The 25,576-nt window shown below is 47.8% G+C and overlaps 1 protein-coding gene across 1 annotated transcript; it reads right to left on the bottom strand.

The window, feature by feature from the left end:
* Positions 1-7,778: 7,778 nt before the first annotated feature.
* On the bottom strand, positions 7,779-24,441 carry LOC149339562 (aldo-keto reductase family 1 member B1-like). Its single transcript, XM_089550509.1, has 10 exons — positions 24,143-24,441; positions 21,177-21,344; positions 14,074-14,190; positions 13,911-13,988; positions 13,635-13,751; positions 10,315-10,421; positions 9,675-9,756; positions 9,487-9,570; positions 7,981-8,063; positions 7,779-7,893 (listed from the first exon to the last, which is right to left on the bottom strand). Exons 1-10 carry the CDS (start codon positions 24,212-24,214, stop codon positions 7,851-7,853), a joined length of 951 nt encoding a protein of 316 aa, XP_089406635.1. The 5' UTR covers positions 24,215-24,441; the 3' UTR covers positions 7,779-7,850.
* Positions 24,442-25,576: the final 1,135 nt, after the last annotated feature.

The raw sequence follows: 25,576 nt of genomic DNA on the forward strand, positions 1-25,576 counted from the left end.
CCCCGGATTATCACACTAAAACTTCCTAAGTGTGCACTTTACTTTTTCTGGAAAACCATGCAGGACAGATCAGCGTATTGAGGAAATTGAGGAAATATTGAGGAAAGCGCTACTTGAATCGTGGTACCTGGATTGTGCATGTCGACGACTTCAATTTGAACTATTTGCGTTTACCATATCCGACAAAAGCGCAAATAGTTACTGTACTTCATAAAAAAAAACGATTTGTCACAGAATACTCACGTACCCAACAATTCTGGACGGAAGTATTTTTGAGTGGGAAACCATTTATGAACGCAATTTTGCGTATATTATAAGATTTCACTATGGCAATCAGTATATCAGCAGGTCACTCGTCGGCAGTCTTGTATTTTTTTTTTCTATTAACTTCGTAGCTATCGCCAAAAGCGTTCCCCATTGGTTTTCTGTGCCAGTATTTAACCGTTCGATGCGATCGATGGAAACACTCCAAAAGAAAGGTTTTGCAAAATATCAGAAGAATGGACCATTGCCTTTAATATGCCAGTAGCAGTGTATTACAATTTTCAAATTTTCAAAATATTTTGAGACTTTTGGGCATGAAATGCCTTCCCAGCATTGCGATCGTTTGGATATTAGTACTTCTGAGAAAGTACGGTACAAGACAGAGAAAAAAAAAACGAATAAATTGAAGATAAAAATAATATAGTTAGATAAAATAGACAGTCTGCGTTAGCGCTGCTATGGGTATGGAATACATCTCTGGAGTACCTTTAACCAGCATGACACCGGAGCAAATGGCCTTGTTAAAAAAAACGACCCAGATCTGTTAAACGCCCAGAACGTTATACAGAAGAGAGCATGTTATACAGGCATAATTAGGCGCACATTCGTCAACAGCATTTACCAATCTGGTTATCGTGCGAACGCACAGGAAGAGTGGAGTGGAAACTGAACGAGTACCAAATTAAGTGACCCTACCGAAGTTGGTAGAATCGCAATTCCTTGCAACGCTAAATATTCGGCACAAGTTTGGTTGTGGAACGAATTGGTTTAACCGTCGCAGACTGAGTTTGATTGACAAACACGCATAGAACTACTTGTATATCATTTTTCCAAGGTCGATGCATTGACTACTAGTGCTCGAGAAACTAGATCAAGACTGTTGTATAACTAGAAGCTTTCGAAGCTACTTACTAGACTGTTACTAGCTAGATGCTTTCAGAAACACTTTCTGCGTAGCCCTATACTGACAAAACAAGCTTCCCATCGGGGAGTACTATAAATACACAACTCTTAACATTCCCGACAACTACGTAGTTCAGAAATCTTCCTCGTAAACAGCGCGTCTTCATTGGATGTAACGTGGGCCGACAAAGACACGACAAACCGTGTTACGCAACTCACAACGCGAGCCTGCTGTTGGGAAATAAAACAAAGTGACTTAGGGACGGCGCATAAAAAGCTTGCATGCCGTTCAGCAGAGCCTCCTAAATTGCGAAAACAAGATCGCTCCATTTTTTTCCTGTCCATTAAAGGGAACTCAACCGTTCTGTCCCGGACTTTGAGTCTCGCCCCGCTTAGCGCTAACCGGATACGCCCATCTTGCCACAACCGGTGCCGCCTACTCTCGTTTAGGCCTGCTTTGGCTCGAAACGGCGTTTTACAGGCTAAGCGCCAATGACGCTGCAGTATGCAGGGCTCGTACGTGCTGTCAGAGTAAAGCCGATGAAATAAGTCTTGCATGCTACACGGGCCGCCGGGAGCTACTGCAAGCATCTGCCCGTCACTTGTGCAGTGGATTATCGCAACTGTTTCGCAACACATGTAGGGGGGGGGGAGGCATCGAATATTAAGTTTATGTGGCGAAACCTGAGAGAAATGAGAGGTCCACGGGTTTTGATACAGCAGGCTAACCCGATACTGAGGAATTACGAAACAGCGTGCGTGGTTGCAACAGTAACGTCGAAATTTACTGCTATATATATATGGGGAAATTTCGAGTATGCGCCAGGGCTCTGCGCTGCCGGATTAAGCAGGGTGACGCGAATACCTTCGGCATTGGGTAATGGACCAAGCGGCTTTCAGTGCGATTCGTAACTATGAAACAGACGAAAAGCAAACAAGCACGAAAATATGGCATACAATTCACCTGGAAAAAGAAATGAAACAGTGCAGGCCGTGTGGGAACACACAATGTTAAAGCCGCCGAGGAGCAAAATGCTTAAGCAGGTCTGGAAATTTTGAAAGTTTGTTTTGATTTTGCTGTTCTTCAAGTGTTGCTTCATGTGCGTTGCCCCATGCGCAATGTTAATGTAATAATAAACAGAAACTGAGCTTTTGACAGGAAAGAGCAAATGTATGTTGAGAAGGCGAAGGAAGCATTGATCATTGAGCATGTGCATCCAGTATAGAACATGAAGTAAACGTAGGTAATAAATGATAAAGTACGCAGTCGGAAAGCTGAAAAAAAAAAAGAGAATGTTTACGCAATACTGCGTAAACCGCAAACCCGGTAGGAGCTGTGAAGCAGCAGCCTGTTCCTGACGCTTTGTCTTGCGACGTTATCGTTGTTGTGCCGCCAGCAGCACATGTACAGTAAGTACGTACAGCCTTTGTCAAAAGTTTAGAGCCCAGAGGGTTTGCTTCCAAGCACTATCGTGGCGCTCCTGCAGCACTCATGGAAGTCCTACGCATCGGAGGGAACAGGACCGAAAATCTTCTTACCTTCAGGAGATAGGGGACGCTGAGGTCACATTACGAGCAAAGCAATGCAGCTCAGAAGCAAACCCCCTGGGCTCTAAACTTTTGACAAAGGCTGTACATGTGTTGCCTTCGATAAAAAAATTATGAGATCGCTGCGGCGACCCGCATTGGGAGAATTCGAAAGCATTGATGCCTCCTCGGCACTCGTCGCCTCTCGTTGCCTCTCTTTATCATTTTCTTTTTGTTGTTAATTAATTTAACTAGTGAATTAGCGTAATTATCTTATGCTTTAATTAAAGACCGATTTATTTACTCTGATTATACATTACTTTATCTCGATCAATCATTTCGGTTTTTCAAATTTGGCGCCGTGGTTGCTTTCGTGTCCACTCACTATATCCTCGTCCGTCCTATTGGTCCAATGGTTTTTGCTGATTAATTAACTAATGAAATTTTTTGTTAGATTAATTATCGCGCATCAAATACATTTCAATTCATTTCAAACTTTATTTTCACTGTTTTGCCTATTTTCCCCTACTGTTTTGCCGTCCACGGCTTGTTTTCCCGTCCACTCACTATATCGACTTCCGCGCAGTATCAACGTTTTTTTCGGAATTTTTGGCTCTAATTAATTAACTAATCATACGATCGACATAGTTTTTTTTTGTGCAGCATCCTCACACCGTCCTCTATCGAATGCAATCATTCGTTTGATGCTACCTCTTCTAAGAATGTCACAACTGTTGCGTACACTTTTTGCGGACACGTTTTGGTGACACGACCCCGCCGACATAGCCTAGAAATGCTTTCGCATCAATAATCTCGCTCTGCAGCCCGCAGCATTGGATCCGCGCTGCGCCTCCCGGATCCGAGCGCGCTCGGGGCCCCCGCGCCGTGAGGCCCACCTGAATTCGGCTATGCACGAGGCGAAGAATTGACGCTGCGTACCTCTTAGCTTCCACAACGTCATACCCTTTTTCGCACAGAGTACGCGAAAAAGTGCGACATTTACTGCGTCTTTAATTTACACAAAACGAATTTTTGTTTTTGTTACGCAACGAGAGCGCTGACTCCGCTCCGACGCGGTACGACGCGGTAAAGCCCCTCAATGGGGGCTTTACGACGCGGGAGCCACCAGCGCCATCCATTGGGTGCGCCGCGAAGCCGCATAGCTCACCCACTAGGGGACCAAGCTTCGCGTGTCTACCCGGCAGATGCCCTGCCAAAGACAGCTCCCGCTTTAATAAGCAGCAAACCATTCCTGAAGCCAGAACTTGACGTTATGGGGGCGGCGACGCCTACCCAGTGTAGCCCCTGGCCCGGTAAAGTATTAAGATTCCATTTCGGTTCTGGTTCGTCCTTTTACTTCTCGCTCTCTGTGATTGGCTCACGAGACGTCATCTCTTGCGTTGAGTCCTGGCATGGCATCACTTTGGCCAATCGCTAACAGGGGAAAAGGAACAATGCAATACAAATAAGATGCTTTTTTACCTTGAGATTGCCTGGTTCTGCTTTCAGCATTTATACGCTTTTTGCGCCACAAAATAATGCCTTTAGGATATATTTGAACTCTTCCTTATTCTCTCCCATGTGTGTACACGTGACGGAAGGGCCGATCGGCCAATCGTGAGCCAGCTTCTCCTACCCACAGACCAGGCACGTGCGAAATCGGTAGCTATTGGTGCAGAGCTTGCGTGCAGTCTCGAGCCGAAGAATATGGACCATGATTCGATAGTAGAAGTCTTCTGACACGTCACCTAGCAAAAATTAATGGATGTTTAATGAATATGCAAGTAATATTTACTTTTTCCCTTGCAGATAGAGGCAGCAAACGTTCCTATTCCCATCAAGCAACGTCACACAAGAGTTTGAACGCGTTAGCGTGGTCCATATTATTTTATCCGCCACTGTACAAAATAGGTGGTTGAGTCTTACTATGTCACAGCATCTGCTGGCTTTTAAGGACTGCCACTCCAATACACCACCAATGCAACCCCCGTCTGACAATGAGTAAAGAAAACTCAACTGCTTTCAGATACCTGCAGCTGTTTCCCAGGTGCTGTGGTTTGGCTTCGCCTGCCGGAGCGTGCGGTTACCTTGCTGTTATTTTTTCAAAAACGACTGCACGATGCATCAAGTTGAGATGGGGCGCTACATTTGGGGGTAGTGCAAGCGCTTCTGTCTTGAAGCAGCGTGCAAACGCTGCCTCGAAAGCACACATGTTAACTCTGAAAGCCTCTTGAACGGCGCATGCACACCGGCGTTCCGAGGTGGAAAGGAGGTGAAGGAGAGAAAAGGAATCTCAAGAAGGACGCCGACTTTCAGGCTGGCAGGTAACAGGTAACACAACATGACACGGGTCGTTTCCCTGCGTCGTCGCTGCTATTTAGGTCTGCATCATTCCGTTCCTGAGCCCATTTAGCCAGCGCACTACCCAGTGTTCTACTTTTTGCTTCCTCCCGGGCCGCGGTGCCTTGCAGCGAATATTTCGTGTTTGCTTTTTATTCAATGCTGTGCAATAAGAAAATATAACTCAGTAACCAAACCGGAGATCTTACGAGCCATCCACATGTATAGCTCGCAATCAAAGGCATCTGGAACCGTATTCTCGCCGCTTTCTACTCGCGATAGTTTCGCTTTTCTTCCGGTTACCACGAAGTCACATCCCTCATGAATATCCCACCGACCATTGTGCAAGAAGATGGACGAAGCCATCTGAAGACCGCAGAAGACCAGCGAATCTAGAGCTCAATAAAGTTTTTCACTCACTCACTCACCCACCCACCCACTCACTCACTCACTCACTCACTCACTCACTCACTCACTCACTCACTCACACTCACTCACTCACTCACTCACCCACCCACTCACTCACCCACTCACTCACTCACACTCACTCACTCACACTCACTCACTCACACTCACTCACTTACTCACCCACCGTCCCACTCACTCACTCACTCACTCACCCACCCACTCACCCACCCACCCACCCACTCACTCACTCACTCACTCACACTCACTCACTCACTCACTCACTCACTCACCCACCCACTCACTCACTCACCCACCCACCCACCCACTCACACTCACTCACTCACCCACCCACTCACTCACTCACTCACTCACCCACTCACTCACTCACTCACACTCACTCACACTCACTCGATCACTTAGATGCAAACAGGGTAAGGTCGCATCCATATAATTGATGGAGGTGCTAGGTGCGTTCCCGACTACCATGACACTCTGGAACCGTACACTGTCCCCGACGTCCACCATGCTAGACGATACAACCTCGGTCTCGGCACCCATCCCTCTCACGGTCCTTTGTTCCGGCGTTCTACGGCAGTGCTATCCTTACCTCTTCAGTGGCACAGCCAACCAAGACGTCGATGACTGGCTGTCGTCATACGAGCCAGTCAGCAACTACAAGTGGGATGACTCTCGTACTTAGCAAAGTCAACCTTTATCTCACGGACTTTGCGAACCACTGGTTATGCAACCACGAGGATGACATCTCCGCTTGACCCCTACTTAAGAAGAGCTTAGCGGCACTGTTCAGCCGCACTGCCGTGCGCCAGCACCGTGCCGAATAACGCTTACGTGATCGCACTCTACACAACAGCTGGATATTAACCAGTCACATCGAGAGCATCGTTGACCTCTGCAAACATGCCGACCTGGCTACGTCTAAGCGGACAAAATAAACCACTTCTCCAAACGTTTAGCTGGCGATGCATTCCAGGTGCTCATGGCCAAAATCTGTCACCTTGAGTAAGATTTTTGAGTTGTGCCACAGCTTCGATGAACTCCGCCAGAAGCGCGCTTCTCTGGCTGGCATCCAGCCATAGCCGCGGCTTGTGACGGCGCCTCTGCCGATTCATATTAGCCCACTCCTCCCTTCCGTACAGTGCCGCCATCAGCCTCGTTCCGTCTTTTTTTTTTTCGAGGGTCAGTCCACATCTTATGAGCCCGTAGCATATTGTGGACTAAGGCTGATTTGCTACGTCTGTTCTCTGTCAAGCTAGGTCATGTTGCTTGGCCGCCAGCGCCTTCCGCGTTCTCGGCCTGATTTGCGGTCTCTTATGATGCCGGTCTACCATCGCTGTGAACTCCACCTAGTCCACTTATCATGCGACAACATCGCCAAACCTGCGCCACTCGTCGATTGCCTTCCGCTAGTCGCCGCTCCCCCCCCCCCCCCCCCCCCCCCCGTCCTTCTCCGATACTGCGACATCTTAATACTCGTGCCACACGCGCACAAGAAACTGCACTAAATGCTTCAGGCCTTAAGTTTGTTAATGCTATTATTTGCAGAGTTGGTGCTACACGTTAATAAGGTGATTGTTGAGCTAGTTGGCGCATGATTACTTAAAACCAGCAGCAGAGAATAGAGACAAGGAAGAAACACACAGACGTAGACGAGCCAACTGAAATGCAGTGACGCCAGCCTTGTTGGACTAGGTGCAGTTCTAGCCCAACGAAAACCTGGTTTCCGCGAGTTGCTCTTGAGAATTTGTGGGCGCTCGGCAAATGCACTCCTTTATCGCTACTTTCAGAAATTAGGTTGATGTTTGCTTGCCTTCTGGCAGCGTTCTGTACTATCATCACCAACGTCTTTTGTTTGGGCAGCTGTCGCACCGCAATGACAGTCAACTGGCCAGCAGGAATCCTCTCGTTAAACGAGCCGGACTAGGTGGACCAGAGCTGTTACTGGCACCACGATAACTACGATATGATAGTGTGCACATACAAGAAAGCTTCACTGACAATCGTTCGTCTTACACTGCTCTTGCGTCCTTACATTGAGAGCTCCCACCCCTAGCTTTCTTTCAAGGCTTCCAGGGCCACACTTAGTGACGCACACTGTCTTGTATACTGGGAACCCAAACCACCGTAGGCATCGCCAGTGATACCCATTACCCAAGCGTTCACTGCCCTTACTTAAATCGGGTTCGGGATAAAAAATGATCTTTCAACGTCGGGTATCACAGCTGATTCTGCCGATTATTCACATTGTCGCCCCACACGGACAAACTCAGTGCGAAGGCCAGCGAGGTGACTTTAAAAAGGAAGCAGAGACAGTTCAATAAGTAGTGCAAAAGGAAACCTTTGGAAACTTTAATGCAACTCAACAAACGGATGGGCCTTTCACCACATCCCTAGTAGGCAATGTTGAAGGGGTAATACTTGCTCCCTACGTCCCTGCGAAAACGAGGCACGAAAAAAGGCATACAACACGGTTGGTTACGTAAAAATCAATTTAAAACTCTGTAACAACACCATACTTACGCATCCAGCACGCAGACCCTGAAGTTCCTGTCAAGACCATTCAAAGCATCGACGTCCTCCGGGTCGAGCGAAAAGCTTAGAACCTGGAAACGAAAACGGCGGAAAAAGTAATGTGCTGAGCCTGCTCTCCCGAAAACCGATTTCGCTTCATTTTAGTTACCTGACGCGACTATAGGCACGTCACCGACAATTCGTAATAGAGAGCCGAAGGCGCGGCTACAAAAAGAACAAGCACTACAAAAATGAGACCGTGAAAGAACCCGACGCGTAAAAACGGCAAGGGATGTTTTCCGCAAAACGGCATTCTGGGCCTGTCTTGAAATCTGCCCTTTTCGATTTTCCCGAGAGGCCATATTTCATCTGGTGCGCAAACACGCGCACTGGTGCCTTTTACCCGCAAAGCAAGAATGACTGTTATTGCGCAGGCATTCATATTGCAGCACTTCCATATGACGTAAGGAGGCCCCAAGCAAACTTAAAACGGGGCAACCCAAAGCTTCACCTTGCACTAACGGATCACCTTATGCGCAGTGATGTCTTGAATAAGGCAGTTTAGTGCGCATGGTTGAGTTGGTTTCTTTCTTTTGTAGGTTCTTTTCATTGTTGACTAGTATGCCGGAATCCCTAAAGTTTACCAGGCCAGTATTTCATTATTTCTTCCTGAAATTTCCTCGTAAGTACCCTTATACATAAAATACAACGTACAGCCGACGACAGTCTAACCATGTTGTCACCGGCTGTCGTTATTTGATGAATAATGCTATACAAAAATACCTTTACAAAAAGCTACATTAAAATAGCTTATATATTGACTGTTGCAACGCTAAAAAACGAGCACTATGCGAATGCTGCTTGTTATGCATAGGTCGCCATTGCTGCAGACGACGAGGATTTACAGCGAATTCTGACCAAATCAGGTAAGCACATCATCCAAAATTGGTACTGAAAAAAGCAAGAGTTGCGTATATGCCATCTCTTCGTCATATTCCAGCGCAATACTCGAGCGGTTTAACCGAGAGAAGCATTTTACGGTGCGTGTTTAGCGTTGCAGTAGTCTATATTGCATGAAGGTGGAAAATTTCACTTTTTGAGCAGTTTAATCTGTTTGGCCTTTTCGCTGGAAACCAACGCGTCTTTTTAATTGTATTTTCCTAAAATCGAAAGAATGTTGACTAAAGCAAGACCTTAGATACGAAGCACGCCGTTGTGCCGGCCACTCCAAATAAATTTCAACTATCATTACCGTTAAAAAAAAAAAAAAACGGCATTTCAGCGCTTTTACTGAGCTTTCGGCACAACAAAAACGCCGCGGCTGGAAACGAGCCCGTGACCTCATGCTCACTAGCATAACGACGCAGCCTCTAAGCCACTGCGGTGGGTTTCGTGAATTAGTTTCCAGCGAGCATGTCACTAATCCGCAGTGAGCCGTGATAGAGTAAACCACGACTAAAGCGTAGCCCATGAGAAAAGGTGCGCGCTACTCTAGTACAAGTCCTCAAGACAAACCTTGAAGTTCTCTTCAATCCGAGTCCTGTTCGTGCTTTTGGGGATGGTGATGAGTCCGCGGTCCAGTGGATAACGGATAAGCACCTGGAAGATTATGCACAGAGACAATATGCATAATACTGCAATTAATAACCTTCTAGCATGAAAGACTAATCGTTCTCCGCCCGGAATACCAGTTCTCGACAGACCTGAGCTGCAGACACGCCATGCTTTTTGGCAATCGCCTTCACGGTCTCGTCTTCCATCAGCGTCTTCTCGCCTTTAGGCGCCCTGAAAGAATCAGCCCACAAATTGTCAATCTACTCGTGTCAGCGACTACGTTAACTAATCATGAAACCGGAAGCGTGATGGGAAAGTCCACGGATATAGGGGAAAAGAAAGGTATATAAGCGCCCGAGTTCTTCAGGCAAAACACAATAAAAAAGAATAAACATAAGGTCAAATCAACAGTTAAATCCCCGTTTTTGCAACTGTCGCAAACCTCCATATAACCAGCTTCTATGCATGGCCTTACTCCATGACAGTGACCTTTGTTACATACGGACCAGACGAGCTCCACGAACACATTAAACCACGCAGTGACTGTATGACTGTCATTGCCTAGACGCGTAGTGAAGGACAGTAAATGTTTACGTAGGAAATATTTGTAAAGGAAATCAACTTTCATGAGTAACAGCCGTAGCCAATACAACTTGGCCACTAAAAGAAAAAAAATAGAGCAGTAGGAACGAAGAAAATCAAGGCTATAAACTGATAGCAAATGTACTGTCATCCGACATAGAGGAGCAATCTCGCGCGTTCAAACACGATCCCAGTAGGCGCACTCACCACGGACGGTCAGGAGAACCGAGGGGACTGTACGCCGTAGTCTTGATCTGGAAGTCGTTGCACAGGCTAATCAGCTTCTTCTGCGGGAGGTACGGATGACACTCGATCTGCGCAGAACCACGGGGCACTCAAGAAACATTGCTGCAACGGTCGCAAATACCACATAGTGTTCTAGCATAGCGCTATACCGTGTACCGGTGCCGCACACCGCTATGACATACTGCACCTGCACCTGCTGAGCCACGTGCGGACAGGAGCAAGTGCACTCTGTTCCTCGTTGCCATCCGCGCATGCACTGTTGCCGCATGACATCAGCGGTGCATGCATGCTGGCGCTACGGCATTCTATTAGAGACAATATTCGCCCGCCGCAACAAATGGCGCATAAAGTGAGTCTACGCACGGTGGCTCTGCACAGTACTGGGGGAAAGACGTATATCACCGGTTTATCACGCGGGAATCCAATGTTATGGCACGGAATGGGAAAGAACTATATGTCGCGAGCCAGCTCTAATATTACATAAACAATGCTATTGGGACCATTTAGCCCTCCAACACGGCTGGTTGTCTATCTCTTTGCTTCTGTGAATCATTCTCCATTATACGTGACGCACAGTGTCAAGGTGACCTAGCTCGTGCCGTTGAATAGATCATCGTGACAATGCCCGCAAGTGCGAATACAATGCCTCCATCGACAGGTTTCCTCTTGCGAAAGTAGACGACTGCACATTCCTGAGCGCGCAAGAAAAAAAAAAGCTAGAAGAAACCGAGAACAGCTATACATAGATGGGCCGAGCATCGCACGACGCAGGATCGAATGACTGCAGATCCATCCCCTCACGCCACGGATAGCATGGCACAGATTCCAACGCGCTGCCACTCATGTCTAAGACAAAGGAGGTGTAAAGTGAACAAAGACTATGACGCAACGCACGTTTGGAGTGCAGGCGTGTGCTTGAACGCCTTGGTTACGCCTCCGTATCTCTACGTGACTTGAAAGACTGCCCCCTTCTTTCAGGACTTGTGCTAGTATGCTATACACCAGCACTCTTGCTACAAACATACATTAACAACAACAACAACAACAACAACAACAAAAAAAAAGGGTATGGACCAATTTGAGCGCACACAGCGCATTAAGTGCCACATCTAACTATGAGTGATTTGAAACGCATACTTGTTACGAGACTCAGCAGAGTTAGTACAGATTTGGAAAAAAACAAACAGCAGAAGGGACGCAGACAGAGTTAGAGACATGCAGGTCGACGGTCAGCGTCGTCCTGTGCTACTCTACTGTGTCTGCGTCGTCCATTACGCTGGTTTTATTCTTCCTTGGTACGCGGGTTCGGCTTCCACTGCCCGAAATTATGCCCTGAATTCATCAAACCAAATAATAATTCGCAACAGCGCCAATTATTTACGTCTTCTTAATATCATATTTTCCTTTTTTTGAGGGATACCAAACCAGTAGTAAAACTGACATTCGAGCGAGTTGGTACAGCATGTTGGAAAATTTTCAGCGCACACAGGACAGGGACAAAGAAGAAGCGCTTGTGGTGTTCTCTTCTTTGTCCCTGTCCTGTGTGCGCCGGAAATTTTCCAACATACTAAACCAGGTAACTGCTAAGAGGGCCTAACGAAGCCCAGGGGAACTGCGTAGCTCTGTGACCCAGACTACGATGCTTCCTTTAGAGGTACAGCCGTTGTTAAGAGCAGAGAGCCCAAGAAGTTTCTTCTAAACCCTGAAGTGGGGCTCTTGTAGCATCCGTGGAACTCCTGAATTTCGGAGTGGCAAGGAAGACACCGTCGTCTGACATTCAACAGATTCGGAACGCCACCGATGCACAACGAACCCCGCAGGGTGGCGCAAAAGCGAGCCCACTTGTTCACTCGAGAGCGTTACGTCGCACTGAAAGTGTATGTGAACAATTCTTTCCGACTGTTTATAGACAGAAACTCGGCACGGTGGTACGGTTATGAATTACGCCGTTGCCCATCAGGCAGCCTAATCCAAAGAGCCGGTTGGTTGGTTTATGGGGTTTAACGTCCCAAAACGACTAAGGCTATGAGAGACGCCGTAGTGAAGGGCTCCGGAAATTTCGACCATCTGGGGTTCTTTAACGTGCACTGACATCGCACAGTACACGGGCCTCTAGAATTTCTCCTCCAAAGAAATTCCAGCCGCCGCGGCCGGGATCGAACCCGCGTCTTTTGGGTCAGCAGCCGAGCACCATAACCACTGAGCCACCGCGGCGGCCTAATCCAAAGAGTCGTCCTCGGTGCATTCAGTGCAGAAGAAAACGACAACGCTGGCACACGCACACATAAAAGGAACACCATTGTTACGTCTGTCCACGCGCCTATACTATATGCTGGCCAGTACTGATTATTGCTCGTACTGTTCGGCGTTCGGTATTATTTGATGGGATAAGTAGCTCGGTTTTGTGGAGGACGGGTCTCTCATTCACACAGTGGCTTGCAACGTGTTGAGAAATAGAATTAGAGGTAATAGAAGCCGTCCACTTGAGCTGTTTTCTATCGGTTGCCTCATTTCCTGCACTGCGCACCCAGACATTAAAAACCGAAAGTAACGGACTATTATTATGGGCCTTTAAGGCGGATTTAAAGCTAACCAGGCCGACGCAGTAATAAATTTTGCCAGGCTGTTTTTTTTTTTTTCGAAAGCTGCAGCGACATTTTAGCCCATCAATGGAGCAAGCATCGATGTCGGTATTACCATACAGACGTTCCAGTTGTTACTCAATATTTCGTCCCTAATGCTGTGTCATGGTCGCCGGCAGAAAGAGTCGCTGCGGACGACCTTTAGATGTAAAAGGCGAAGCAAGGTGTGCCACAGCAATCCGATTTCTGATCATTTCAACGTGTACTATGCGCCCATGCTGAAACGCTGTACACACTGTGCGCGTGATAATAGGGTTACACACTGACTCCATGTAGTCAAAGGAACATGAAATTGCGAAGCTAATAAGCTATCCGGTCCGATGATGTTATCAACACTGCCGGCTCTAAAAACTTCACTAGGCAATCCCATATACATACAGCCTATAAGACGTGCAGTAACGAGCCAATTGCACGAACGAAACACGTCGTTCTCACGATGGAACGGTGAAATTTAACAGCAGCATTCTGCACTTTTTGACTGAAACGAGAAAAAGGTAACAATTTTATGACGCAGGAAACTGCTCGCTTCACCTCAGCTGGGCACAACTCCGTGCTGCAGTTAATCGAAATGGCGGCCTTTGCTTTATGTGCAAGAGTAGGGGCTACGCAGCGTACGAAGGTTACGTTAAACAAACTTGCCTGGTTCATCACGGGCTTTATCTTGCACGACTTGACAAGGCGGGTGATCTGTTCGGAGTTGAAGTTGGAAACGCCGATGGAGCGCACCAAGCCTTTCCGCTTGCACTCTTCCATTCCCTACGGGACAGAATAAGAAGGGGGGGATGTCCATCGACGCGAATTCTCTCAGATGTGCAGACCTCATGCATGCCGTATCTAGCGACGTCAGCAGTGCTGCCCACGCCACCTGTTCGGTACGGTCAGGCGTAATCTAGACCAACAATCCATCAAGCATACCTCCCACGTCTCCAGGTAATCGATGTCGGCAAGCTGGATGTCACCATTTTCATCTTTCGGGAACAAGTCACCCCCTTCCTGCACATTGTTGAAGAAATAAGCAATTACACAAAGGCAGCCTCCAGTTTCAAATTACCTGCTTACTTCATTCTCCACCCTTTACCTTGTACGCTTGGGGCCAGTGAATCAGGTAAAGGTCGATGTAGGTAACCCCCAGCGCACTCCTGCTCCGGTTGCAGCACTCCAAAACGGCCTGCTTGCTATGAAATGAGTTCCAGCACTGCGCAAAAAAATAACGAAATGAAAACTATTAAATGTTTCATTTTCGTTGCGAACTGTTTGAACGAAAGCCGGAGGGATTAAAGAAGCGCACCGCGGGAAGTGAGACAACCACCGATAAAAGAGCTATGGCGGCAGTTAGCTGTTTTTGGAAACCTCACTTTCACGGCAGCGCCAACGCACTCTTTGCAGAAGGACATTTCGAAGAGCTCATCCCGAAGTTCTCGAAGGGCGCCGCGTCCGCCGCGGTGACTCAGTGGTTATGGTGCTCGGCTGCGGACACGAAAGACGCGGGATTGATCCCGGCCGCGGCGGTCGCATTTCGATGGAGGCGAAATTCTAGAGGCCCGTGTACTGTGCGATATCAGTGCACGTTAAAGATTCCCAGGTGATCGATATTTCCGGAGCCCTTCACTACGGCGTCTCTCATAGCCTGAGTCGCTTTGGGACGTTAAACCCCATAAACCAAACCAAACCATCGAAAGGCGCCGACATATTTGAGGCTGGGCTGTGCAAGGCAGCTGCGTACACCTGGCCGTTGTGCGGGTGTAGGTAACCCAAAAGCCAGCTGCCCCTAAGGTTGTGAAAGGGCCTGTTGGACGGCATCCTTGGAGCTTGCTCGCCACAGAACAAAGAGCAACGGCTGGGCTTTCCGCTCCTCTCACATTCGTGAAGACCACAGAACATGACAGGGTAGTCTGAAATTTGCTGTTCTGTCTCATGGTAAACGAAGCGCAACTAGCTACCATGTAATATGTTCCAAGCGACGATAAATAAATAAACAATACTCTGCCGCCACAAATACGCTGCCGCCACAAACGCCAAAGATGGCGAAAATGGGAACGCCTCCGGCTCTGCCATCAAGGCGATTCCCGAAACCGAAAGAAAAAGGCAACAACTAAAATTGGCGCATTACTATTGCGGAAATCGACGAGTTTGTCCGCCGCGTGGCCGCGGCTCGAGCAAATCATGCTCCTGGGCACCATAATAAAACGACATGAAGCACAGCCCTGCCGCGCTCTTAACACAGGATCTCCATTCTTGATCTTCAGATCAACGATGGTTGACAATCCATCTTTGACCTAGGATATCAAAAATGATGGCTGGGAGATAAGTGAAGGGCCATTCTCTGAACCTAAAGGACAATCCATCCCTGACCTTTTAGGTCAACCATCCTTCATCTTTAGCGGCCGTCGTTCATGCCTTAGATCAAAATGCTCGCGACCCCCGCTGGATACAGTATGGAGAGTATAGTACGTTTTTAGCTTTGGAGCGGCAAGTGCAGCGAGTATCATCATACCGGAGCGAAATACCCAACCCTGTTCACTTGTTACTGCAGTGCCTGCCTGGCCAGCTATATGACAGGTTGGGCTATCGCGAATGGCGGAAGTCAGTGGCGCGAACCGATCAAAAGAACGTTTTGAGAGACGTTTCAAAAGTTCGCGCCCTGATCCGACGCCACCCATTTCGCCGAATTTCGCCGACTTCCTCAACGCGAACTGTTCTTGAGGCAGAGTAGAGAGCACGCCACGCAACGCCAAGCATGCAAACAAAACTTGGTGCCTTCCCTTAAGACGCGTAGCGAAACAATATATGGAACCCCTCAAACTTTCAGTCCTTGCGACTTGATCGCAACCCTTGTCCTCAGTTTTTGAGATGAGCCGTAAATGTTCCATTATACGGGCCAAAACATTACCATGCGGCTGGGAGACTTTTCACCAAGGCTGCACACCCGATGGGAGACAGTTACCGGGCCTTTCCTTTCTTCGTAAGCTCCTCCCCTTACCTTCCCCCACCGAATGCGCAAACACCATCAGCACGTACGACCCGCAGCAGCTTATGAGGCAGAGCGCAAAGGGCGAGTAAATAGGAGCATGAAAAGGGCTGGAGCCCGTACTTCTGGAACTGAATTCGGGCTAGTGGACCTGCTATACTCACTAGACCTTCCGACATCGATGTGTACGCATACATGTATGTTTATTTTTTTTTCTTTGGGGAGACATTTTCTGAATTACGTTCAAGGAAGCACCACTTTACAATAGAAGTAAGTCCCGCATGAGAAAGAGTGACCCACGTCTGACGAACCCCGGCTCGGCAAAAAAAAACAAAGAACAAAAAAAGAAAGCGTTTCTAAAGTTCGCGATACTTCGTCACATAAGATGAAAACAAACTGCTCGGTGCAGAGCAAACGATTTGTTGAAATACTGCCCGAACAAATCAGAGCCCCTCGGCCGTCAGTGCCATATAGTAGAACCACCCGTAGTTCCCCCAACACACAGCAAGCGCGCCAGCATTCCTACGGAGCGCCAGGGTCTCATTCAAACACGCGGCGCAGCGCGCCAACCGCTGTTACCGTCGTCATGATCGAGCGTTGAGAAGGAACGGGCTCCGAATTGCAGCTGGAACAGCGAATAAACGGCCAAAGAGAACGAACGGCACGAAGAACAGCTGTGGGTAACACATAACGAAAAGCCCGTGACATATTCAAGGCGCCGGGGTTCGGTGACGGAAGTGTGCTTTCTCTCAGCGCGTTCCCGATGGCTCAGTGTTTCCATACGGTTAAAGGAACATCGCGCGCCTCGCAAGGAAACTAGCAAGAAACTGCACATGCTCTCGAAAGAAAGACCGACTCTGCGTGTTCCGCACCTTCCCCGCAGTTCAGGGAATTTCGCTCGAGACGCAAAAGGCGCGTGTACGATGCCTCGCGTGAATTACACGGGGACGACCAACCATCGAGGAGACAGCGCAAAACGCGGCTTGTATTTGAACTCTGGGCCTATACGTGAGCTGGAGTGGTATAGTAACCGCAGCGCTTCGACGTACCAGGACGCCAGCAGCTGTCACTGTCAGAGTTGCGCGTACTAGATACAGTGTATGCGACTAAATGAATCCTTTATCTATGAATCATACTCAGTATAGAACAGCAATGTGAAGCAATAGTTGAAATTGTTCCGTCTTAACCACAGTGCAAATGCACACGAAGAGCCTCTCCCCCGTAACCCCCCCCCCCCCCCCCCCCCCCCCGCCCAAGAAGAAAAAGAAAGAGGAATAGCGGAATAAGACGTACAACACCTCTGGGCCAGCAATCAATATTTGGTGATACTAAAGTTTACTTCGGTCACTTCTGTGCGTGCCAGTGTTGTGCGTTCAATCCTTTACCTGTGCGCGTATCCTCGCGCTCGTATCATTGCGTTCTAAGCCACTTTGGCTTGGAAGGAAACGAGACAACACTGTCAACGACGGGCGACAAGAGCCGCGTCTGGTAACTGCGCCCCTTTGCTCGGTGCGCCCGTCTCCAAGTATCGCTGATCGCGCTTGCAATTTCGGCTATAGGCAGAAAGCGTACGCTCTGCGAAAACCGCAACGTGTCCAACGTGCCACCCCCGCACGTTGAAATGTGCGCTATGTAGCTGTACCATTAGCATGTAAAGTTTGAGCGCAGGCTTCCCATATTCCGTCTCTTTATTTGTTCGCGCCAGAGCGGTTACAGACGCGAGGCGGCGCCTTCCGGGCCCGCGCAAGGTTGGCTCGAGCGCGTAAGAACAGAACACTTGCGGAAGACGCATCGCTTCGCGCTCATATAGCTTTTACTTCACCGCGAACAAGTTGCCGAGGAAAGCAGCGTCTATACACTCAGAAGCAAGAGCGTTTAGAGCATGTTAAACTCTTATTCTAGGCGACGCTCTTCGATAACCGAAAGTTTGATAAGATGGGCCTTTTAGGAACACGGCTAAGGAAGTGCGTATTGCTTCACTGGGACGTTTTGGGGACGTTTTGGGGAGCTGTTTTGGGGACTGATGCGTACAGGCATTCTTTTTTTTATTTTTTCCTCGTATTCGTTAGAACTCAACATGGTGATACCAAGCGCGCTAAGAACGCTGAGCCGCGCCTTCAACACGAGGCAGATGAAGAGTTATTTATTGAAAACGAGCCTGCAGCTGGCATCAACGACTTCATAAGTTAGGCGTAATAAAACAAGCGAGCAGAATGACTTTCGCCGCTGCTAAGCAGCTGGCATCTGCGGCAGTAAAAGTGATGAAGCGCGCTGTCGCTTTTGTCGTTCCTTAACCGCGTGTCGTTACATTTGCGGGAAACGTCAGTGGCTCGTTAAAAAAATTAAAATAAACGAGCTGCAGGCGCAGCAGCTACGAAGCTAGTATATGTGGACTCCAGCGCGCGTGTTGCTAAGACACTGCTACCGCAGAGGACGCCGGTACTCGCAGCATTTCGCGGAAGCCGTATTGCAGCTACGAGTGAGAGCGCGAATGACAGAGGAGCAGTTAGTTCAGCGTACCTCTACTTCAATGTACGAGTGTATTTGCGATGAGAGAGAAAAATTGTGACCAACGGAAATGAACATAACGGCCCTTTCATTCAAATTATAGCCGTATAGTGAAAGATTTAACAGTATTTTCTTGTATTTTTTCACGGAAATGTACTGGTTCAACAGTTCGTAGTTCAAAACAGAAGACTCGTCCAGCAAAACTTGCCCGTAAAAACTACACTAGAACTATATTTGGAACCGACTGCACCCGCCCCCCCCCCCCTTTTCATTCCACTATTCTATGTGATTCTTATCGCCCATGGCTAAATTTCTATAGCAGAAGCTCATCTTCTACTTATTGATATCTGTTGATAGTTGCGTTAGATTTGCCTCATTTGTGGAGCTCGAGATGTTCGTTCCGGAATTCGTTACCCCAGGGAGCTTTGCGAAAGCTCCGACGCCTAACTGCCCTACCTGCTCCCTCAATTGCACACATTGGCAATTTTTAAAGTTGGCGCTCGAACTTCCTATGGTAGGCTCGCGTTTCTCAAAGCCTGCCGTAACACTTTGCAAAGCTAGACTAATTCTAGAACTCGAAATACTGCGTCTATACACTTCACCTCTCAACGACTACGAGTAGTTATCATACTACTACATTCCTAGAGTCTACGCTAAAGTTTTCGAATGTCTGACCACCTGCCAGCTTTCTCCCCTAATGTCGCACTGAAGCCAGGTAGACCAAGAGACTGTGCTACCTTTTTACTTTTATATTACCCATTCGATATCTGCAAGAAACACTTGGCGCCTTCTTAACCGCATTCTTAAAGAAGATAATGCGATGACATTTGTAAGTCGGCCCGTCCCTAAATATTCCGAAAGGACCGCCAGATTCGAAAGTAGACCCACCTCATAAAATGGATTAAGGTGGATTAGTGAGGATTAGCGGGTGGTTTAAGGTAGGTAAGTAGGAATGTTAAGGTGGGTTAGTAGAAATTAGTGAGATAAATAAGTTGGATTAATTGACATTAGTGGGTGGATTAAGGTGGAATAATGGGTGTCGTTAGTATAATCCCATATGATAATCTAATGGAAGGTACTCCAACATTCTAGTCCTCAGATTTTCTCAAATTTGTCGGTGCTTGTGACGCCATGACCCTTTCAACCTATCGGGGAATTTCGTTACGGAGAAACAGGGTCGTTTTCGCAAGACGACAACCTAAGTGCTATAGCATCAAAAAAAAAAAAAAAATCCAGGGTTTCGTTATCGTGACGAAGTTAGCGTCCTGATGTGCCCTAACTTCAAATAGAACCATGCTATTCATTTCGGCGACTAGTGACCTTTTGTTGCCGCTAAAGAATCTATGGACTTCATGGTAGTACCTCCTACCAGATGTAGACCTCATAGCAGAGGGCGAACTCGCTTTTCGGCATCCAGTATAACGCCCGAGAGATATTCGAGAGAAGCAAGTAGGAAAGATTCACTCGCTGACTAACATTTCCCAGTTTGCCAGCGCTGGTATTCCAGTGCCAACTTGTCCAAACGCAGAGGTTATTAGCAGCCTCCGCTGCGTCACAAGCCTGATGGCAGCGCTAATGAGGGATTAGCAGCTGCTGAAGATTGAGGGCCCAGAGTTAACTGTACAATAACATGGGAGGTGGCAGTGAAGCTCTAAACCAGAGTAATCAAGTCGTCCTATGGTGTGCAGCAACAGCGTCATTCTCAAAACTGCACGCAACTTCAACTGCGAAGTTTCTGTGAAACCTGTATAGCTTTCCTTTGAAGCCGTATGGCTGCGCTTGAGTAGATGTTGATGAGTAATTAGTAACTTATTACAAATCCTTCTCTACCTTGAGGGATTTCCTTAACCATTGGAACAACATCGTTTCCGCTTCGAGTTGATCACTTTGCTCTAGCCCTACGACATGCTAGGCGTCCCATTAGCTCAGTTGGACGAGTGACTGCTCCGGTGAGGCGATAGTGCTCGGTTCGAACCCCGGACCAGGAGGATTTTAACCGTTCAGGGCCCCGTGTCGCAGAAAATCCGGTGTCGTCGTCGGCGGCGTTGGCCGTGAGCGAAAAATCCCAGAAGCATTAATAAATAAAACAGAGTAGGAAATTGGTTGAGTTGGGGAATCGAACCAGGGCCTCCTGTTGAGGAATCGAACCACACCGCCACGCCAGCTCGATGGTTTGAAATGAACAAAGCCAGTGAATGCGGTGTGTTCGTTCACTCCCATCTTCCTCCCTTCCCTTACGGTGAGGTTCAGGTGTGCACCGAGATATGCGAGACAGGTACTGCGCCATTTCCTTTCCTCAAAAACCAATTTACCGACGAGCAAGGCGTCGAACGGACGATAGCGTTCTGTGGACTCCCTGACAGCGTTGCAAGATGCTGACGTGTTCCAATCTTGAAGGCGAAGCTGAAGCGTTCGCAAAATTTTTTCTTCGAAGTTTCTGAGAAAGCTGTATAGCTTTCCTTTGTAGTCGTATGGCAGCGCTTGTGTGGATGCGAGTGAGTAATTTGCTCCCTTATTACACCTCTTTACATTATTACTCAGAAGTCTTATCAACCTTGGGGCATTCCTCTAAACAATGGGCAAACTACGGGCGACTAGAACAGGCCATGCGTAACTCGACGCTGCAGTTATATTAGACAGAAGCATCCAATTAATTTCAAAACAAGCAGAGCAAAAATGAATAGGCAAAATCCGTTACACTGCACCTTGCTGGTGATGAAAAGCTCCTCCCTGGTGACGAGGCCCTCCTTGATGGCGTGCGCGATGGCCCGTCCCACTTCGGCCTCGTTGAGGTAGACCAGCGCGCAGTCGATGTGCCGGTAGCCGACGCGAATGGCCTCCTTCACCGCCTCGTAGACTTGAGAAGGCGCCGACTGCGGGGGAGACGAAACCATTGCTGCTGACAACACGGCCACGAGTGTCTGCACACAATTTCTAGCATCATCGAGCACAAGCAGCTAGGTAAGGCTACCATGCCGTGAAACACATATAGGTGTGTAAGGTGTAAGACCCTTGAAAAGCAATTAGTATTTTGCTTGCAATCATTTTCACAATCCGATGGTTTTACCTGTTGATTATATGTGGTGGCTGATTTAGGCTTTTGAGGTCATTCTTAGGGGCGTACTGATGTTCAGAATTGTCGAATAGCGAATCCAATACCTTTCTATTCGATTCCCTGAACGAATCAATTAGTGCACGTTCAAAATTGTTCGAAACGAATCGAACATACTCTTAAGTTTTCGAATATGTTTTCTACGATTAGCACAGAGTTCGGATAAGGTGCGCTTTTTCTTTGACGAATGTTTTCAAAACAGAGCCCGCTCTGACGCCGCACAGCGTGCTGCTGCGATCGGTCTGCGAGGAATGGACGGTTCGGCCCGCTAATAATTATCATCATCATTACTCTAAGCCGTGCCAAGAACAAATGCCTCTCCCATATCCCTCCAATTAATCCTGTCCTCTAACAGCTGCGGCCTCTTTATCCCCGCAAACTTCCTAATCTAAACCGCCCACCTGATCCTCGCCCCCTACTACGCTTTCCTTCTTTTAGAATCCAGTCTGTTACCTTAAGGGATCATCGGTAATCTTGACTTTGCATCGCATGCCTTGCCATGCCCATTTCTTCATTTTTATTTCAACTATGATATCATTACGTTGCGTTTGTTCCCTGTCCCACTATGTTCTGTTCTCTTCCCGTGTCTTAACGCTACACTTATCATTTTCGTTTCCATAGCTCGCTGCTTAGTCCTTAACTCAAGCCTAACCCTCTTTGTTAGCCTCCACGTTTCTGTCCCATAGGTGAGTGTCGTTAGAACTGTCATATACGTTTCTCTCGAGGGGCACTAGTTAGGTGGGCGGATGAGATTAAGCAGCCTTCGTGGATACGGTGGCTGCAACTGGCAAAGGACAGGGTTAATTGGAGAGACATGGGAGAAGCATTTGCCCTGCAGCGGGCGTAGTCAGGCTGATGATGATGATTTGATGCGTAACCCCCAGTGGAGGTCAGTGTTGCTCCTCTCGACAGTTTTAATTGCAGCCATAATAAAATTATTCTACAACTCTTTTTGGGAAGTACCTACCGAAGCAACGACGCTAGCGCTTCGCAATTTCGCATGACAATTTCTTTTGCATCAATATTCGCACATGTAGCGAATATTCTAAAAAAATATATTCGATTTAAATTCGATTTCCGTTCCAATATATTTCTATTCGGTTCGTATTCGATCCAGTTCTTAGCTGAACTATTCGTATTCAATTTGACAGCACAGCTGCACGATTCGTATTCATTCGGCCTTGAAGAAAAAAGCACTATTTACACGGCCTTAGATATTCTATAAGATCTGCTGCCCCGAATTTTGAGGGACATGAAAGCATTGACGTAAGTGCTCTTTTTGCGTTCACAAAAGTTTGACGTGTCTTATTCCCAGAGAGCAAAATGATCAACGTAAAAATTTTGGTTTGGTTTATGGGGTTTAGAATGAGCGGTCAGTGATTTGAAATAAATGTGCTGCGTCAACACCCAGAAACTTTCGCTTTCGTATTTTTTTTTCCTGTGAAATATTACACACGGGCATTTCTGTGATGTTACACGATTCAGTGAGTCTTGAAATTAGGTGTATTCTGGAAAATGCGTGGACTCCCAAACTGTCTGCGGAGTTCGCATCAGACTAACGTCACTGACAGCCTGCCTTGACCACGCACTCGTCATTTGTAACGATGTGCCTCGTGACAATTCACGAAGTAAACCGTTTGCTAGAAGGCTACTGTAACGGTTTCTCATCTCATTGAAGTAAAAAAAAAAATACGCAATGCTCGTCTTTATAACTCCAAATGCAACACAGTGCCCAACGTAAAATATGCGAAGCTATGAGAGTTCACAACCATCGTGTAATGCCCGATTGACCTGAATCTCTCTTTCTTCTTTCACTCCCAGCTTCCTCCCTTCCCTTAAGGCGCGGTTCAGGTGTTCACCGAGATATGTGAGACAGATACTCCATTTCCTTTCCTCAAAAACCAATTTACCAATTTATCCGAATCCTTCCATTCCCGGTTTGAGTAAAGCCATGAAACAATCTTCATCGAAACGTGCTTCGAATTCTGTGTCCAAGCCTCCCTGAAATCAACTCATTTCCCGCCAAGCAGCGTTCAATTCGGCGTAAGCGCAACTGACCGACACTCCCCGCGTTGCAATGCACACAACTAACATGGTAGCTCACGCTCGGCTTTTAAAAACCCATTCGCCGGTACACGAATTTGCTAATAAAGCCAACAGCGGTGACCGCAGTAGACGCATGTTGTCACTACTGTTCACTGAGCTAAGACCGTCAGCGCTTTTTTATGTAGGAACTGTGGCGTCTGCAGCGGCGTTCTTCTAAATGCCTTGGGTTGTTAAGAAAAAGGAGTGCAGGAGAGAAAACAACCAACGTTCGCAAGGCTAGCTATCGGTGAAGAAAACGGAATGGCGATGCTCTGTCCATGAAGGAAAACGGCAGTCGTTCGGCGCTTTTTACACTTTCCCCGCGCGCGGAGTCTCATCACTCAGCGCCTCCAGCAAAGAGCGAGACTGCACCGTTAAAGAAGCTTCGAGAGCGAGCGTGTGCGTCCGCCGGCAATCTGGCAGCCGTTCAGCGCTTCCTGGAGAGCAGGGCAGAAAAAGGGACGCCGCTCTCACCTTCCACGTTCCAAGGCCGAGCGCCGGAATCTTGTTCCCGTCAGACAGCGTCACGATGGGGCACTTCGCCATGGTCAGTCAAGGCTTGTTCCACCTTCAGCGGCTTCCGCCTCGCGTTCGATGCACGGGGAAATCGAACGAACCGGTCCCTAGAAAACGACGAAGATGCGAGCCACAGCTCACCGTCTGTTGGAGCTAGCTCAATGCACGCGGAGACGAAAATAAAGACACGAACAAACGCGCTTTTTATACAACTCGTGTCGAGGTGATCCCCGGCTGCGAGGGGGGAACGGCAGACGCGTGGCTCCGATTCGCGCATGCGCCTTGGTGCTCGCCGACCGCGGCGCTCGAGATGACGCAGCGCGCAGTGACGTCACGATCGAAGGCGCCCGACGCGCGCCTTTCTTTTGTTGCTATTTTTTTTACTCTTTCTTTTAGGCGGCATATTCGAATGCGGTTGTAGGAGTCGAGCTTTCTGTTCCCTTAGAATCCTTAACGCAACCAAATTCTCACCAAATTATCCCGAATTGATATGGGTCCCAGCCCATTCGGGGAATCCGGGGAACGAGGCAGCCCACAATAAAGCCCGAGGTTTCGTCGACCGGGCAGTGGATGAGTCTGGCTCCCTGAATTTCACGAAGGACTCCATGATCACATATCATGATCTCACCAATCATTTTAAACTAGAGAGGAGAATTTTCCCCCCTCCAGACAAAAGACTTACTAAAGAACAAGAGGTTACGTGGCGCCGTCTACAGACGAGATCGATACGCACCCCATCACTCCTCGCGCACATTTATCCAGATCTTTACAACCCAAACTGCAAACACTGTGGCCAACGTGCTACCTACGATCACATCCTGTGGGACTGCAAAATAGAGCCACCTCCGGGTGATCTAGTTACAGCTCCTTCTCTCGAGCGGTGGGAGACCGTGCTGGCTAGCTCTGACCCCAGAACGCAAGTTTTGGCGGTGGAGTGGGCTGACAAAGTCGTCGAGGGCTATGTACTCTCGACCACTTAACGCGACCTCTTGCCAAGCTCTTTCCGGCGAATAAAATGTTTTACAATCAATTTCTGTTCTGCCGGGAAGCTTTGGTGTTCGCCGCGGTTCAGCTATTAGGTCACTTCTTAGCCATTGAGGAAGACAGAAAGAAACGTTAGGAGGCATCGTTTATTGCATCTTTGTAGAAGTTATGGTTTTGGACATGCGGCTTCAAGTCGAATGCAATTACGACGTCCTAGCGTTGCAGAGAAGCGGCTGTACACCAAACTTTCAGTTAAGCCTTGCTAAAACCTCGAAGAAATTTTTGTTATAGGCTGTATAAGGTATTCTATTATGTCTGCTTCTGAAAACGAGAATTCTTAATCGCAGTAGCGTATTTTTAAGAATGAGATGACCAGCTAAATTTTCATCTCGGATAAACCTTTTGGTA

The sequence above is a fragment of the Amblyomma mixtum genome, chromosome 6, assembly GCF_055824585.1.
Source record: "Amblyomma mixtum isolate Tamu chromosome 6, ASM5582458v1, whole genome shotgun sequence".
Lineage (NCBI taxonomy): Eukaryota > Metazoa > Arthropoda > Arachnida > Ixodida > Ixodidae > Amblyomma > Amblyomma mixtum.

Bases quoted from the DNA above. Each gene is read 5' to 3' on its own strand.
- LOC149339562 (XM_089550509.1), bottom strand. From the start codon at position 24,214: ATGGCGAAGTGCCCCATCGTGACGCTGTCTGACGGGAACAAGATTCCG. The intron at 21,345-24,142 runs GTGAGAGCGGCG...TCTCCCCCGCAG, and splicing joins TCGGCCTTGGAACGTGGAAG to TCGGCGCCTTCTCAAGTCTA. The intron at 9,757-10,314 runs GTGAGTGCGCCT...TGATTCTTTCAG, and splicing joins GGTTCTCCTGACCGTCCGTG to GGCGCCTAAAGGCGAGAAGA.